Source organism: Crocodylus siamensis, chromosome 2 (genome assembly GCF_052110815.1).
Source record: "Crocodylus siamensis isolate JL-2025a chromosome 2, ASM5211081v1, whole genome shotgun sequence".
NCBI lineage: Eukaryota > Metazoa > Chordata > Crocodylia > Crocodylidae > Crocodylus > Crocodylus siamensis.
In genome coordinates this window covers 233,669,851-233,686,612 of record NC_143396.1, presented here as the reverse complement: position 1 = coordinate 233,686,612, position 16,762 = coordinate 233,669,851, and the positions used below count along the sequence as shown (strand labels likewise).

Below are 16,762 nucleotides of genomic sequence, written 5' to 3'. Positions count from 1 at the left end.
GGGGATCCCAGAGCGTTTAGGCAAAACATTGATTGGGGCAACACATTTTTGTTCAGCTTTACTACATTGCTTGGCCTTTCCTCAAATATTGACAAGGTTTCAACTTACCTGCTTTATACGTGATAAGATCTTCGTCCTTGACAGTATAGTTGTAAACTAGTACTTCTTAAAAAACATTTATTCATTGTGACCCTGGAGAATAGACATACAGGAAGTAAAGCAGCTTGGATCGCTGTCACTGGGCAAGATATCAAAATAGATAATTAAGTATCGGAGAGATCCTCCACAGAAATCGGTCATCTAATTATTAGTCTGCAGGTCTAGCTCAAGAGTGCTCAAGTGGTCAGCCCATTCAAGTACCAACTTCATTCGAACATGCTTAATTCTTAGTGTGAGCTCATGCTCGGACACCTTCCAATGCTTAGGTTATAATTGCTGCTGATTGTGAATCCTACAATTTATCCTATGATGCAGTTACCATATTTCATGTTGTATAGGTTGACACAATGTAGAAGTCAACCCCGTATTTCTGATCCAAAAAGTTAGGGATTTTGTAGATCTGGTATATATGTCGACCTGGCTGTTTGGATCAGAAATATGGGGTTGACATATACCAGCCTCTTTGCACCCTTACTGTGGGCCAGCATCCAGGGGGTGGACATGTGCTGCAGTGCCACTTGCAGGGGACAGGGACAGGGCCCAGCTCAGTACTTAGCTGGTGTGGCCCCATCCCCTGTGAGTGGCACTGCTTGGGCTGCTCCAGCCAAGCATGGAGCCCAGCACCATTCACAGGGGATGGGGGCATGCCAGCTGAGCCTGGTCCTGTCTGCTGCAAGCAGTGCCAGGCTCGGTGCTCAGCTGGTGCAGCTGGGCTTGGTGGTCAGCAGTGCCACTTGCAGCAAATGGGGCTGGGCTCAGTGCTCAGATGGTGTGACCCAGGCAGTGCTGTTTGCAGGGGATGGTGTCATGCCAGCCGAACGCTGAGCCTGGCCCTGTCCCCTGCAAGCAGCGCTGAGCTTGGCACTAGGCTGGCACACCCCATCCCCTGTGAGCATTGCTGTTTGGGCCATGCCAGCTGAGCACCGAGCCTGGCCCCATCTGCTGCGAGCGGCGCTGCTGAGCTCAAAGCCCAGCCAAGCCTGGTGTCGCTTACAGGGGATGGGGTGGGCTCAGCACTTGTAGCAGACAGGACTAGGCTCGCCTGGCACGCCCCCATCCTCTGTGAGTGATGCTACCTGGGCTGCACCAGCTGAGCGCCAAGTCCAGTGCCATTCTCAGGGGACAGTGATACAGTGTATAAGTTGAGGTTGAATTTTAAGAGTTAGAAATTGGGCTTTAAAATTCAACTTAATACACTGTGAAATAGGTATGGTGCAGGGAGTATTCTGAAAGCTAGTGGCATAGACTAAAATTAAAATTATCTTTGCAGGACAAAGAGTGTGAATGGTTCTCAACCTAAGCAAAATTCCCTTTTTTGGCTCTGTGATGGGCAGAAAGGATTCCAGGTAACATATTTCTGAACTTAACACATGTCCTGTGCCTTCTTCAGTAAGCATTTGCAAACCTCTAGAAATGTGCTCATATATTATTAGGTCTGTACATACAATGTGTGATGGTATAAAAAGTAAGCCATTGGAGACCATAAAAGCTAAAGAGGCGGTGGTCATGGGGGACCTAAACTACCCGGACATCTGTTGGGAGACACAGACAGCAAAGTCCCACCGCTCATGCAGGTTTCTAACCTGTGTACAGGACCTCCACCTGACGCAGGAGGTACATGGTCCCACTAGGGGGAATGCCTTACTGGATCTGGTATTGGCAACGGGGGATGACATAGTAGGGGACCTACAGATCGGTAGCCATCTGGGGGACAGTGATCACCTAAAAATACAATTCAACATAAGGCGTCGAGTGGGTAAGGTAACTAGTAGGGTGAACGTGCTGGACTTTAGGAAAGCTGATTTCAGTGAACTCAGGCGATTAGTGAAGGACGCACTACAGAGTAGTAGTTTTGAAATGATGGGAGCCCAGGAAGGGTGGCTGTGCCTTAAGGAAACTATCCTTCTCGCACAAAGCGAGACGATCCCCGTGAGAGGTAAAAGAGGGAAAGGGGCCAGGAGGCTTCCCTGGCTGACCAGAGAAATCCAGGGCAGACTAAGGGCCAAAAGGGGAGCACATAAAAAGTGGAAACAGGGAGAGATCACCAAAGAGGAATATACCTCTTCTGCTCGTGCTTGTAGGGAGGCAGTTAGACAGGCCAAAGCTACCATGGAGCTGAGGATGGCAACCCAAGTAAAAGACAATAAGAAATTGTTTTTTAGATATATAGGGAGTAAAAGGAAGGCCCAGGGAGGAATAGGACCCCTGCTAAATGGGCAGAAACAATTGGTGACGGACAGAGGGGACAAGGCTGAACTCCTCAACGAGTTCTTCGCCTCAGTGTTCCTAAGCGAGAGGCATGACAAGTCTCTCACTGGGAGTGTAGGGAGGCAGCAGCAAGGCACCAGACTTCCATGCGTGGACCCTGAAGTGGTGCAGGGTCACTTGGAAGAACTGGATGCCTTTAAGTCGGCAGGCCCGGATGAGCTCCATCCGAGGGTACTGAAGGCACTGGCCGACATCATTGCAGAGCCACTGGCAGGAATATTTGAACGCTCGTGGTGCACGGGTCAAGTCCCGGAGGACTGGAAAAGGGCCAATGTGGTTCCCGTTTTCAAGAAGGGGAGGAAGGAGGACCCGGGCAACTATAGGCCAGTTAGTCTCACCTCCATCCTTGGCAAAGTCTTTGAAAAAATTATCAAGGCTCACGTTTGTGAGAGCCCGGCAGGGCAAGTTATGCTGAGGGGAAACCAGCATGGGTTCGTGGCAGGCAGATCGTGCCTGACCAATCTAGTCTCTTTTTATGACCAGGTTACAAAACGCCTCGACGCAGGAGGAGGGGTGGATGTCGTATACTTGGACTTCAGGAAGGCCTTTGATACGGTATCCCACCCCATACTGGTGAACAAGTTAAGGGGCTGTGACTTGGATGACTGCACAGTCCGGTGGGTGGAGAATTGGCTGGAGGGTCGCACCCAGAGAGTCGTGGTGGATGGGTCGGCTTCGACCTGGAGGGGTGTGGGCAGTGGGGTCCCGCAGGGCTCGGTCCTTGGACCGATACTCTTTAATGTCTTCATCAGCGACTTGGATGAGGGAGTGAAATGTACTCTGTCCAAGTTTGCAGATGACACTAAGCTATGGGGCGAAGTGGACACGCCGGAGGGCAGGGAGCAGCTGCAAGCAGACCTGGACAGGTTAGACAAGTGGGCAGAAAACAACAGAATGCAGTTCAACAAGGAGAAATGCAAAGTGCTGCATCTAGGGAGGAAAAATGTCCAGCACACCTACAGCCTAGGAAATGACCTGCTGGGTGGCACGGAAGTGGAAAGGGATCTTGGAGTCCTAGTGGACTCCAAGATGAACATGAGTCGGCAGTGTGACGAAACCATCAGAAAAGCCAATGGCACTTTATCGTGCATCAGCAGATGCATGACAAATAGGTCCAAGGAGGTGATACTTCCCCTCTATCGGGCGCTGGTCAGACCGCAGCTGGAGTACTGCTTGCAATTCTGGGCGCCGCACTTCACGAAGGATGCGGATAATCTGGAGAGGGTCCAGAGAAGGGCCACTCGTATGGTTAAGGGCCTGCAGGCCAAGCCCTACGAGGAGAGACTAGAGAAACTGGACCTTTTCAGCCTCCGCAAGAGAAGGTTGAGAGGCGACCTGGTGGCTGCCTATAAGTTCATCAGGGGGGCACAGAAGGGAATTGGTGAGTATTTATTCACCAAGGCCCCCCCGGGGGTTACAAGAAATAATGGCCACAAGCTAGAAGAGAGCAGATTTAGATTGGATATTAGGAGGAACTTCTTCACAGTTCGAGTGGCCAAGGTCTGGAACGGGCTCCCAAGGGAGGTGGTGCTCTCCCCTACCCTGGGGGTCTTCAAGCGAAGGCTAGATGTGTATCTAGCTGGGGTAATGTAGGCCCAGCACTCTTTCCTGCTTATGCAGGGGGTCGGACTCGATGATCTATTGAGGTCCCTTCCGACCCTAGCATCTATGAATCTATGGAGTAAAATCTTTTTCAAAATAACTTTCTCTGTGCCGATTACTCAGGTGGAACTTTTGGGAGAAACCCAGCTCTGGACTGAAAGCAAGAAAGATGAATTGCTGCCTGCAAAATAATTCTATTTTTAAAATGTTCATGGGACAGAAAATTGGAATTGAGTGGAAGCCTCACTTCAGACATAGTGAGGGTTCACCCTAGTGTATGAAGGTAAATCAGTGTGGAACACTTGATGCTTCTGTACATTGCTGTACTTCTGAAAAGCTCCTGTGAGATTTTCTTCATTCAGCACACTTTGAGCAGTATGCCAAGTACTGTAAAGAATCAAAAAGAGGCACATTGAAGGTCCTGTATAATTACATAAGATGCCTCAGTCTAAAACGGTGCAATTGTTTCATGTAGGCTTAGCTGACAAGCAGGCAGACTATACAGTACAGTGGTTTTCAACCTTTTTTTCATTTTCGGGCCCCTAAAAATTTTTGAATGGAGGTGTGGATCCCTCTGAATTGTAAGTGAGTATACATATGCTTTTGATTTATCGTAGTTAGGGACCTACTTGAATCACAGTGAGACGAAGGTCTTTTTGCAGCCCACTTGTGGCATGTAGAGCCGATTTTTTTTTGCAGCAGCAGCCCTGCCCCATAGTGCTGCTTGGTAGAGAGGCCCTAGCAGGGGAAGGAGGGATGAGAGGGCAGATGGTATCTTGTCTGGTGGGGCAGCACAGAAGACAGCAGTTGGCACCTTCCCCTCACAGCAGTGAGGACTGCTGGCTGCCACTGGGGAACCAGCATTTTATTTTTAAGGATTTTTTTGTTGACTTCCTGGATTTTGCAGATAGTCTCAGATTTTGAAACTGCAAATTAAGTATGTCCCTAGCTATATATCTTCTGTGGATCCCTTAGACATAGTGTGTGGACTCATAGGGGTTCACGGACCACAGGTTGAAAACCACTGATAGAGTGAGTGAATCCATGAAAGAATCCTAGTGTCTGTGTTCCACATTTTGAAAGTGCCAAGCATTTCAAATCTTGTCCACTTTCTTAAATTGGTAACTTGAAAACATCAAAAATAAAACATTCTCTTTCTTCGTGTAGCTTGTTTGGAAAAATGGTGTCTTTATTCAGCTTCCTTCCCAAAACTTTACCATAAAAGGCAGTGTTTTAATGAGTAGTCCAAGATTCATTTCAGTCTTTCTCTTAATCTCTCTTGCAATTGATTGCAGAGTAGGAGACAGATGCTACAGCTGCATGATTACAGAAAATGCAGCTGTTAACACATTTGGTTATTTTCTTGTTAATGAGGCATCAGCTCTCTTCTGACTTTTACTGTTCAGCATGTGGATTCTCTGTTGCTCGCTTAGTGGGCTGTAGTACACCCAAGCCATTTCTTGGGATTTAGTGATTGGATAGTTTGTTAGCAGAACTATATCTAAATATCTTCTGGTCTTTGAAATTCTATTCAGAGAGCTATGGGCTCTTTTGATTTTTATCTTAGTTTTTTTTACTACTTTAAACTTCTACCTGGACTGGAAAGCTTCAACCTATCAAAGTTTTTGAGGCCTCAACAAGTATAAACTGTTCCATTCTATTCTTTGATTCATGATCCATTAGTTAGCAATTCAGAAAAGGAATGGTAGTAGAAGAACCTGAGAGTGTATCATTTCCTTACAAGAACAAGTGTAGTGCCAGTATGCCAAGGTTGGAGTGGTGTAGCTGTAATGATCCAGGAAACTTCTGAGACAAGGGTTTTGGGGGGGGGGGCTGGTGGGGAGCGGGGGGAGACAGAGCTTGTGGGGGTTGGTTTTTGCTTGGGGTTTTTTTTTGCTTTTTTGCAATATCTTTTATTGGACCAACTGTATAATTGGGAGAGACATTGGGTGAGCTTTCAGGCTTGTACTCAGTAGAACAGGTGTCAAAAGTATGGCCCACAGAACTGTATAATCTTGTCCCCAGTGCTCCCCTGTGGGTTTCAGAGTGACTGACAGGCAGCATGCAGGGCATGCCGGATGACCCTGGGTGCTGCACAGGCTGCTCATTTCAGCTCATGTCCCAGAGCAGCTACTGGGACAGTCTAAACAAGCCACTCCAGGGCTGTGCTGCACAGCCCCATAGTGACTGGAGTAGGACAACACCACATTTTGGCATTCACTCCAGGTCCAGAGTGCAGGGCCAGTTTGTGGGTGTGATTTCACCCATTGACCAGTCCTTTGCCACTCACCCAACCTTGTGGGGCCAGATGAGTTTGACACTCCTGCAGTAAAAGGTATCACAAAGCTTCCTTTCCATTTAGTAACAACGGTTAGTAAATTATCTTAATCAGTCTCTGTGGCTTTCACATGGAAGCCTTGAAATACTTTAGATTTTAATGATGTTTGAGTGATGTAGCTGTGATGGTTCAGGCAAGAAGCAAGGTTTTTTGTGGGAGATAGATATTATTGGATCAGCTGCATGGTTGGGATAGATTTAGGCAAGCTTTTGAATGCCATGCATCTTTCTTCAGGCTAGTGGAAAAGAATGATTTATACCTGTTGAGGTCTCAGAGATATCTTGGTAAACTGAAGCTTTCCAGTCCAGGTATAAGGAAATGTTTTTGTTGGACCTGAAGAAGAATGCATGGCATTTGAAAGCTTGTCTGAGTCTATCCCAGCCATACAGTTAGTACAATAAAAGATGCATCTCTTTTCCCCCCCCACCCCCCAACAGCAACAACAAATCTTGTTTCTCTTCTCTTGCTTTTCCTTGCTAGTGTTCTGGAGGTCCTCTTGGGTTTTTGGGAAACTGAGAAGTGAATAATAAACTACAAATACTGAGTTAGGCAGTTCGGGTAGCTTTTGTACACCTGAACTGGCAAAATATGGAGAACATGAAAAATCTTTAACATTGTACATGTTCCAAACAGTCCCTTTCTGTAGTTAATAGTATGTTGTGGTACTGCTTTCTTCATCCCCCAGGCTTCTTTTGCCATGTTAATTTAATAAGGCTTACTAGAATTCTGGCTGTTACTGGCTTATAGATGTTTGTTCCAAAACAGATATTTGGGCTATTTGATGTAGTCCAGCTTTTCCTTCATGCCAGTTATAATAATTGCCAAACTGGCAATGTGGTCCTTTTAAAGTGATCCAGTTTCATTTTGATCCTGACTCTGGATACAGATATTTATTGATACTAGCTCTGTTAAAGCCACAGCCACAAAACTTAAAATTGAAAATTCTAGTTCTCTGCTGCGGGCTTTTGCACAACTTTTATGACGTTGTCAGGAATTCAGAAAGTGCAGGAAACTAATTGCAGAAGAAAGGTGAAGTATAGTTTCTACAAGAACAGGCAGAATAAGAGAGAAATTCTAATGTATAAATGGATTCTAAATGATGCTGATGGCAGCTTGAGATGTGCAGGTCACCAGCTTTAAATCTGTTGTATCCATCATGATAACTTTAGATTGTTTAAGTAACTTTTATATCACCAGAACTGTCTGACATAACATCTGTGTTTTGTAATGAGCCTTAATTGCTTTGGTATACAAGTAGAATCCTGAACAGTAAAGGTAAGAAGTACTTTGAATAACAGTGTTTTTCTTTGGCTTCTAAGAATGTATTCTACATTTTGCTGCAGTTCTTTTTAAATACTGTAAGTGATGTCATCAAGAAATTCTGCATATAGAGACTAAACTTTCTTAGCTGCATATAGTAAACAGATTAGTTTAAGATGGGGATCAAAATAAGTTTAGTCCTCTTGTCACTATAGGACCAATGCAAGCTATAGAGTGAGGTGGATTCATAGAATCATAAAAAATTAGGGTTGGAAGGGACATCAGGAGGTCATCTAGTCCAGCCCCTGTTTGAAGCAGGACCAGCCCCAACTGTGATCCCAGCCAAGGCTTTGTCTAGCCACGTCTTAAAAACCTCCAAGGATAGAAATTCCACAATATCTCTGGGTAACCTGTTCCAGTGTTTTATTACCCTCCTGGTGAGAGAGGTTTTTCCTATTGTTTAACCTAAACTTCCCTTGCTGCAACTTGAGACCATCGCTCCTTGTTCTGTCATCTGCCACCACTGAGAACAGTCTAGCTCCATCCTCTTTGGAACCACCCTTCAGATAGTTGAAGGCTGCCATTAAATACTCCCTCCGTCTTTCCTTCTTCAGACTAAATAAGCCTAGCTCCTTCTGCATCTCCTCACAACATTCTCGCAGGCAAGCTAAGGAAGTATAGTCTGGATGAATGGACTGTAAATTGGGTAGAAAACTGGCTGGATCCTTGGGCTCAGAGTAGTAATCAATGGCTCGATGTCTAGTTGGCAGCCGGTATCAAGTGGAGTGTCCCAGGGGTTGGTCCTGAGGCTGGTTTTGTTCAGTGTCTTCATCAGTGACCTCGAAGATGGTGTGCACCCTCAGCAAGTTTGCAGATGACACCCAGCTGGGGGGAGTAATAGATATGCTGCAGCGTAGGGCTAGGATTCAGCGTGACCTAGACAAATTGCAGGACTGGGCCAAAAGAAATCTCATGAGGTTGAACAAGGACAAGTGCAAAGTCCTGCACTTAGGACAGAACAATCCCATGCAGCAGTACAGGCTGGGGGCTGACTGGCTGGGCAGCAGCTCTGCAGAAAAGGACCTGGGGGTTACAGTGGAAGATAAGTTGAATATGAGTCAGCAGTGTGCCCTTGGTGCCAAGAAGGCTAACAGCCTGCTGGGCTGCATTGGTAGGCGTGTTGCCAGTAGGTCAAGGGAAGTGATTATTTCCCTTTATTCAGCACTGGTGAGGCCACATCAGGAGTACTGTGTTCAGTTTTGGGCCCCCCATTATGGAAAGGATGTGGACAAATTGGAAGAGAGTCCAGTGGAGGGTGATAAAAATGGTGAGGGGGCTGGGACACATGACTTGTGAGGAAAGACTGGGGGAACTGGGCTCATTTAGTCTAGAGGAGATTTAGTAGCAGCCTTCAACTACCTGAAGGAGGGTTCGAAAGAGGATGGAGATAGACTGTTGTCAGATAACAGAACAAGGAGCAACGGTCTCAAGTTGCCGCAAGGGAAGTTTAGGTTAGATATTAGGAAGAATTTTCTCACTAGGAGGGTAGTAAAACTCGAACAGGTTACCCAGAGAGGTGGTGAGAGCTCCAGCATCCTTGGAGGTTTTGAAAACCCAGCTAGACAAAGCTTTGGCTGGGATGATCTAGTTGGGGAGGACTTGCTTTGAGCAGGGTGTTGAAATAGATGACCTCCTGAGGTCCCTTCCAACCCTAACTTTCTATGAAGTCATGTGCCCCCTAACTATTTTGGTTGCCATCCTCTGGACGCTCCAATTTGTCCACATACTTTCCTTAGTTTTGTGGCACAAAACTGGACACTATACTCCTAGATATGTACTGGGAAGTACAGCCCCACCACTGCTGAACTAAGGGGAAGAATCACTGCTTGCTCTGCTGGCAGTGCTCCGGCTAATGCAGCCCAGTGTGCTGTTAGCCTTCTTGGCAACAAGGACACGCAGTTGGCTCATTCAGTTTATTGTCCACTAACCCTCAGATCCTTTTATGCAGAGCTGCTCCTTAGCCAGTCAGCCCCCATTTATACCTCATCCATCTTCAAAAACATTCATTAAACATCTGACTGTAGACTTTCTGGATCACAGATTCTTACCAGTAAGATTTGCCACTTCACTTAAGTCCCAAGCTGAGAATGCACTGCTGGTAGTTCGGCACTATTTTTAAGATGACTAGGTTAGTGGAAATTCTTGACAGTGCAGCTGCAGTCTTCAATAATGTCTTTAAAATAATAATTACTTTATAGTCCATGTGCTTTCTGGTGTAAATCCAGATTTCACAGGGTATAACAACTATGCAAAATCATCTCCTGGTAAAATTATAGCTTTACAGCCAAACATCTTCAAAATTCTGGTGAATAATGCCAAAATTTCACAGGCTTTAGTTTCAGTCTGTTTCTCCTAGCGTGCGGATGGAATATGGTCCTTGACATAGATTACTGTATGTGTTGTGATGCTTAAGCAAAGCTGACTTCTCAGTGTGCAACAGAAACATTTAAGAGCCTGGTGCTCTCTGTTAATATAGGAACAGTAGTTTTAAGTGCACCATCTCTTTAAAAAGCAGCTGCTGCCTGTGATTGCTGAGTAACTTGTACAAATCCAAGTCTGTAAAAGATGTAGTGTGATTGATGCTCTTGAAATGATTCCCATTTAATTTTCGTATTTTTACCTTTTAATGTAGTATTTTCCAGATCACTTTTGCAGTCTTTTCATGTAACTTTGTTTCTCCTCTTCTGTTGATTTCAGTCTGTCAGCATTGATAATATTACATTGGTGGTTTTTTGTTAAACTGCTACAAATAAATAATAACTGGGCACAGTTTGCCATGTTGAACTTTCCAGTATAATGTGGATTACAAAGTTGAAGTTTGGAAGGGGTCTTTGTTTCTAAATTGTAAGTGATAATTCCATTGAAAGATATCATGTTGTAAAGTTTCATTTGGTAGAGGCATTGTGATGGAAATGTTCATATTTCAGGTTATAAAAAATAAAACTTATTATGAAAATGTATCTTTTGCCATTGGATCAGATGAGGAATGGATGCATGCTGAGCTGTCAGTTATTCCATAGTGCTGTCAGAAAAATCTTTCCTTGTGAAACTACATCAGCCGTTTTCACTCTGGCAGAAATTTGGTATAACTGACCAATTTAGAAGCAGAGGAGAAAGGAACTAATCAAGTTTGAATATCTGTTAACAATCTGATTAGACATTTTAGACTTGCCCTTTAATATAATTAAAACACTGCCATATTTTGAATTATATTTGTGACGTAAATGGAAGAAATGTCTCTTGAATGGTCTAGACATGGATTAGATTAAGTCCTACAGAGGAGAGGTAGGAGGAGGTGGAGAAGGAAAGGGACAGCTCGTGTCAGTTTCTAGCTATTTCCTCTCAGCAACTGAAGTTTGCTTCTCTCTGCTGAGCATTTCTGCCAGGAGTTCGCCCTTTTGGTGATAAGGGGGCGGGAAAGGAGAAACAGCCAGCAAACTAGTAGTCCGTGTAGTTTTGTAGAAGTGATCCCAGCAGGGCAAGGTTATGTAGGATGCTGGTTCTACACCAGTGTTCAGACTGTACCTATCTGTCGATAAGCAAAACTTTCTCTCTTCCTCCCTACCCCTGGCCCCCCACTAAATTTAACTTTTAAAGTAAAAGATCTCACTGCCTAGTGCTGATGACTGGTTTTTATTTTTAATTTGTTCCCTGATGCAAAGAGGATAGGTTTCTCAGAATTTCATCAGCCTGTAAATAGACCTGACCTGTAGTCATCGCATCCAGCCCCTGTCCTTAGGCTCAAAAGGTTCTGGAATCCACATAATGTCAAAAAGAAGTGATTGATAAGTAAAACTTTTCAGGGAACTCTTTCCATCAAAACTAGTATTTGTAGGACTCCAGGTCTGCATCTCGTATCTGGGGGGGAAAAATCCAAGTTGGTTTTCAACATATACATTTCCTTCTTTGGTTTAGGTAACAAAATGCACATAACCAATCAGTTAAAAGAAAGCAACTTAATATCAAATCAATAATGTAATTATTGGGTTGATTAATCTATATCAAACCATCAGTTCCTTATAAGCTTTATCTAATGATTTTGCTAACAACAGTCTAAATTTGAGCCTCCCTCAAGCAGCAGGACATCATCAGTTTTTTGTGTCAGTCGGTATATTTCCGGTGCAGTCAAATATATCTGATGCAGAGAGGGCCAGATCACTCCCAGGTTGATGCTGATGTTGAGGCTATAGCTCTGATGCAAATTAAGGCAGCTTGCTCAAATTAATGCATCTTGAGGGATGAGGTTGCCTGTTTCTTAACACAGGCTTTACAGTAAATGTCTCAGCACAAGTCAAAATGATGTTGTTGCTTACAGTCAGAATTCAGAGTTATGGGGGAAAATTTTTCAGGATTAAATTTACGCCTCTTATGCAAATACCTGTGTGCTTTTAAACTGCAAAGTTTAACCTGCAGCTGTTTTAGGTTTTGGAAATAGCAGTTTTGTTGGGGCCAATCCTGGGTTCATGGGCTCTACGCTCTCTGTGCTCACTACCAGCCCTCTGCTGGACCTCAGGTGCAAGAATGCAAATGTAGAGCTGTCCCTACCTGCAGAACAGTTGTGATTTTTGGTTTGTGCCCCTGGCAACTGATGCATATTCTAGGGACCATCTGACTGTTGTATTTTAATGTGGTTAGAAGTTACTTAGATGTTGCTGACCTGTATCCTTTGATGACCATGTGGGAGAATGAAAGAAACAAAGGCTATTTTGTTGGATCTCAGTAGCATTTCATGGCTCACAAGCAGTAAGCACAACAGACATTTTGGGCAACAATCAAAGGCAAGCAGAAAGCCACATTAACTAGTAATGACTTTACGTTTGCTTCCTGAAGATGGTGGTATGCCTGGTTCCTTCTGCCAGTATCCTTTTCCCCAAGAATCCCTTGGCATATCAGAATGGGCATCCTCTATCTGAGGCCTTGTATGTTGCCAAGTGTGGTTTGATTATGTTGCATTTATGCTACTGAAGAATTTACCTATTCCTGTAATCTTGGGTTGGGAAAATCTATGAAACCAAAAGAATATCTGTTTAGTCAGCATATCCCATAGAAATGGAGACATTGACATAATGGATCACATCCGTGATAGGTCTCAGTCATCCTAAAAAATATTGACTAAAAAGAAAAAAGCATCCAAAGCTAACAAAACACTAGAAATAAAAACATCTGTCATAGTCCCTGGCATACTGTGCATATAGATGTGATGTTTATATCTTCCCCCTTTATAGTTTGATACTCTGGCTCGGTTCTGAAAACATTTTGATGAACTGAGTGATAGGCTGCTTGTTAGAGCTGTCAAACTAAAAGCCTTTTTCTCCTGAAACCACAGTTCTGGGGGTCAGATTTTAGAAACTGGCCTATCAGATGGTTTTCTTTAAGGCTGCGGTACTTAAATAATCAAAGTCAAACTGTTTGTTAGGAATACCACTTAGCGATGTTATACATGTGCATCTTTTACAGGTCATTATTAAATTTGTTAATGTTGGCAAGTCTGTCCACTCAAGACAAGGTTTAGCTTTGCATTACAGTAGGTGAACTTGCATCTTCTTTTGTCTAATAGTCTTGAATAATGACCATGAAATGACTCACTTATAACAACATGCAAATAGTCAAATGCCCAGCATGTATCTACACTGTGTGTCAGGAACATGGATTTAAATAAACCTTTCAGATGCTTACTTAAATTTGATTCTTTAAAATCCTATTTGTTTAATTGGGAACCACAGTCTTAAGTAGTGTATTTGGACTGATGAATGGATATAATGGAGTGCACGAGGGATAAAGTTTTGGCTTTAGCCTGGCTTTCCTGGCTTCTGGGGCATTCAGTTGCCACCCTGTTTCTAATCATGGTCATGTTCTGTGGTTTAATACTAACCCATATCTCATTGCATCCTGTTTTCTAATTGGTTTAAATTGGCTGCTACCCAGAAAGACACTCTTGTGTATAGAAACAAGCCTCCCCAAATATTATTCCTTATTAGCTTTTGGTATATTATGAGGAAACAAGTTCCTTTGCGCTATATTAATAGACATTTTTATATCTGTTCACAGGACTGGACATAGATCCTATGACGCATGCCCGGAAGAAACAACTTTTCCTACTAAAATATCCAGCTCGTTCTGCTGGCCAGGCTTTTTCACCAATAGACTGTGAAAGAATGGATAGGACTGAGGCAGAGTGCAGTGAACGAGGAGATGGAGACACCCCTGAAGCTCAGAACTGTCAAAGTGGGCTTCTGGGTACAAACAAAAGCAAAAATTTGCAGGAAGTCAGAAAGACGTATCCCTTGAGAAAACGTCTGATCCCTTCTGTGGACAATAAAACCTGCAAAGTGCTCCTCACTCGACTAGAGGATGTGGCTGGATCGCTATCGAAAGAGACCCAGAGTTGTACAACAAAGAACCTTCCCAGTTGGATGGATGACTTCAGACCTGCCTGTTACCCAGAACAAGCTCAGACTGCGGGAGCAGGGGAAAGTGATTCATTTGGGGGAAAGTGCACAATAACTTGTCCAGGGACAGAACAGGAACTTGATGCTGCTCCTACAGAGCCCAGAAAACGAAGACTAGCCTCACTGAATGCAGAGGCAGTGAATAACCTGCTTTTTGAACGGGATGATGGTTTATTATCTAGCAGGCGTTTTCGGAAAGACTCTGTCAAAGTCAGTGGAGATTGTAGCATTAAGAACTTGCATTGCAAAGCTGGTGGCAATTGGCCCCCTCTGGAAAAAACAGCTGTAAAAACAGTGAAGGGTAAGCACAGCAGTGAATCGAGTCAGAAATGTAATAGCTGGGCCCATTCATTGGATGATGTCTTTGAAGATGGAACAAAGAGGGAGGATACTGGAATTTCCTATCATCCCACCCCAAAGAGACTGGCCAGTCTCAATGCAGTGGCATTTTTGAAATTGACTCATGAAAAAGACCAACCCCTGAAGCAGAGGAGTAAATCAGACGGAGAAGGCAAGTCTGAGAACCACTGTTCTAAGTCACGGCTCAAGTGGGCCAAAACCAATAGGAAGAATTGTGTCAAATCCAAAAAGGAAATGTCTAGTTTAAAGGTGGAGGGCCAGCATGGCTGGCAAGGAGTTTCTACAGGTGCTTTTAAGAAAGCAGACCTTCAGGACTCCTCTAGACTCTATGGGACAGCAGGTTCTCTTCATTATGAACCATTATCTAACTCCTATGCTAGCACAGAGGGTCTTTACCACAGACTGCCTTTTCTTATGGGTGGGCAAGCTTCTATGAAGCCTGAGTATGGAAGACCAGGAGAGAAATCTCCTACTCCCAAACAGGAATTTCATCAGCCTTCCTTCCCAGTGCAGCAGTTCCCTCCTTTGCCTGTGCCAGGAAGTCACACGGATTGTGGATGTCTCTGTGAATCTTCAGATTTGACTCCATTGAACAGGTTTTACATTTATTATGGCCAAAGTGGATACAGTGGCTATTCTCATTGCTCAGTTTACCCTAAGGATGAGCTTTCACAATCTGCTACCTGTGAGGGGCTCTTGGTATCTCCAGGTTCCTTGCCATCAGGTCCTCCTTTCCAGCAGCTTCACTGGTGTAGCTCTCCCTACTGTTGTGGAGAAGGAACAGCTATTAACAGTTACAGCCTTTGTGGAGTTATGCATGTGCCAGAGAGCAGGATTAGCAATGTGCATGCAGGACGGAACAGCTATCCCTACAAAATGCCTTTTGCAGCAGGTAAGACAAAAGTGAATACCAAAACTAGATTTGTTTTTTAGAATGAAAAGATTAGCTTAGAACAGTAATCTCAACGTTTTGGCTTCACAGACAAGATGAGTGGCTTGGGGATGTTTTGTGGGCTGCATCCAACCTTTCCACCCTCACCGCAGAATCAGGTCCCAACCTTGGGGCACTGCACCACCTCCACCCAAGCTTGTGTGTCAGGTTTGGACCCTGCGTGCCTGATCCAGTATACAGGACCACAGCCCGTGGGACTCCCTATGGCCAAATGATGTGACTCCAGTGGTCAGATCTGGCCTGTGAGCTGTGGGTTGAGGGTTGTTGGCTTAAAACAATCATTAATGACCTGAATGGCCATTTTGTTGCCTTTCTGTGATTGGCGAAGTGTTTATGGTCTTTATGTACTGGTTTAATCTAAACCTGTACTGGTTATTGGTTAGGAAGAAGTAATATTTGGGTCATCTTCCAAAGATGAGGACATTCCTGTTGTCTTTGCTGGAAAGCTCTTTCTATTAAAACGTTTCTCTTGGTGTGGAAAACTTTAAATCCAAGAGCTAGTGATTGGATGTGGGACAAGTAGAGAGTGGTCCCTAGTTTGAATCCTAGCTTTTTGATCTGATAGAGTATGCAAATGACCTATTTCCAAAAAGGCAAGTGGTCCATTTGGAAAAATTGCTTTTGCAATATTATCATTCAAGATAGTCTTTGGACCCTCTGTTCAAGCTGTTGATTGGAGACTGAATGATGTAAAAGTGTTTACTCTGAAGGTGTCTAAGTTGCATTAGATGCTGTTGCTGCAGATGCTGTTATGAAAACCTGCCTTGTATGGAAAAAAAAAAAAGGTCTCTTAGACCTCTGCTGGGTGTGGCCAGCACCATTCTCAAATTGGGGGGCATGCTTTCATGGCAGCGCTCCATAGCACTGTCTGATCTAAGTGTAGACCTGCCCTAAAGGTCCAGTCATGTTGGCAGAGTTGTGTTAAGGAAGCTAACAGTGTCTTGCGTATTCAATCTGATCTGGTTATTGGGGTTCCATCTCCAGGCTGCAGGGCACATTTCTGAAGCAGTAATATTCCTAGAATAGATTTATGGGGGGATACTCTGATTAATGTTGTTATTTCTTTTTGAGCATACTAAAGTTGTCCACCAAAAGACTCCATATTATACCCCATAGTTGTATGGCACCTCTGGGTCACTGAAGAACAAAAAAAAAACCCAGTTTAATAAGTGTTGCTAGTATTTACATGGCTTTTTTTTCCCCATTTATGGTTTCCACAAGCCTTGCACTATAGTGGCTATTGTTCTGGAGCTTTGCCTTTACTATTGAAAAATGGCTTGTTGTTTAGTGTTAAAAATAGGTTACCAGAATTGC

At 44.1% G+C, this 16,762-nt stretch overlaps 1 protein-coding gene across 4 annotated transcripts in view; it reads left to right on the top strand.

Annotated features, from left to right (window-relative positions):
* Positions 1–16,762, top strand: part of BAHD1 (bromo adjacent homology domain containing 1) — a 63,025-nt gene that overhangs the window by 26,754 nt on the left and 19,509 nt on the right. For 3 of the 4 annotated variants that reach the window (XM_090033445.1, XM_090033444.1, XM_090033443.1), the window contains one exon: positions 13,736–15,388. In XM_090033445.1, coding sequence (XP_089889571.1) covers positions 13,753–15,388 — 1,636 coding nt within the window. In that variant the 5' untranslated portion in view covers positions 13,736–13,752. The remainder of the gene's footprint in view (positions 1–13,735; positions 15,389–16,762) is intronic. The other variant, XM_090033447.1, reaches the window with a different exon arrangement.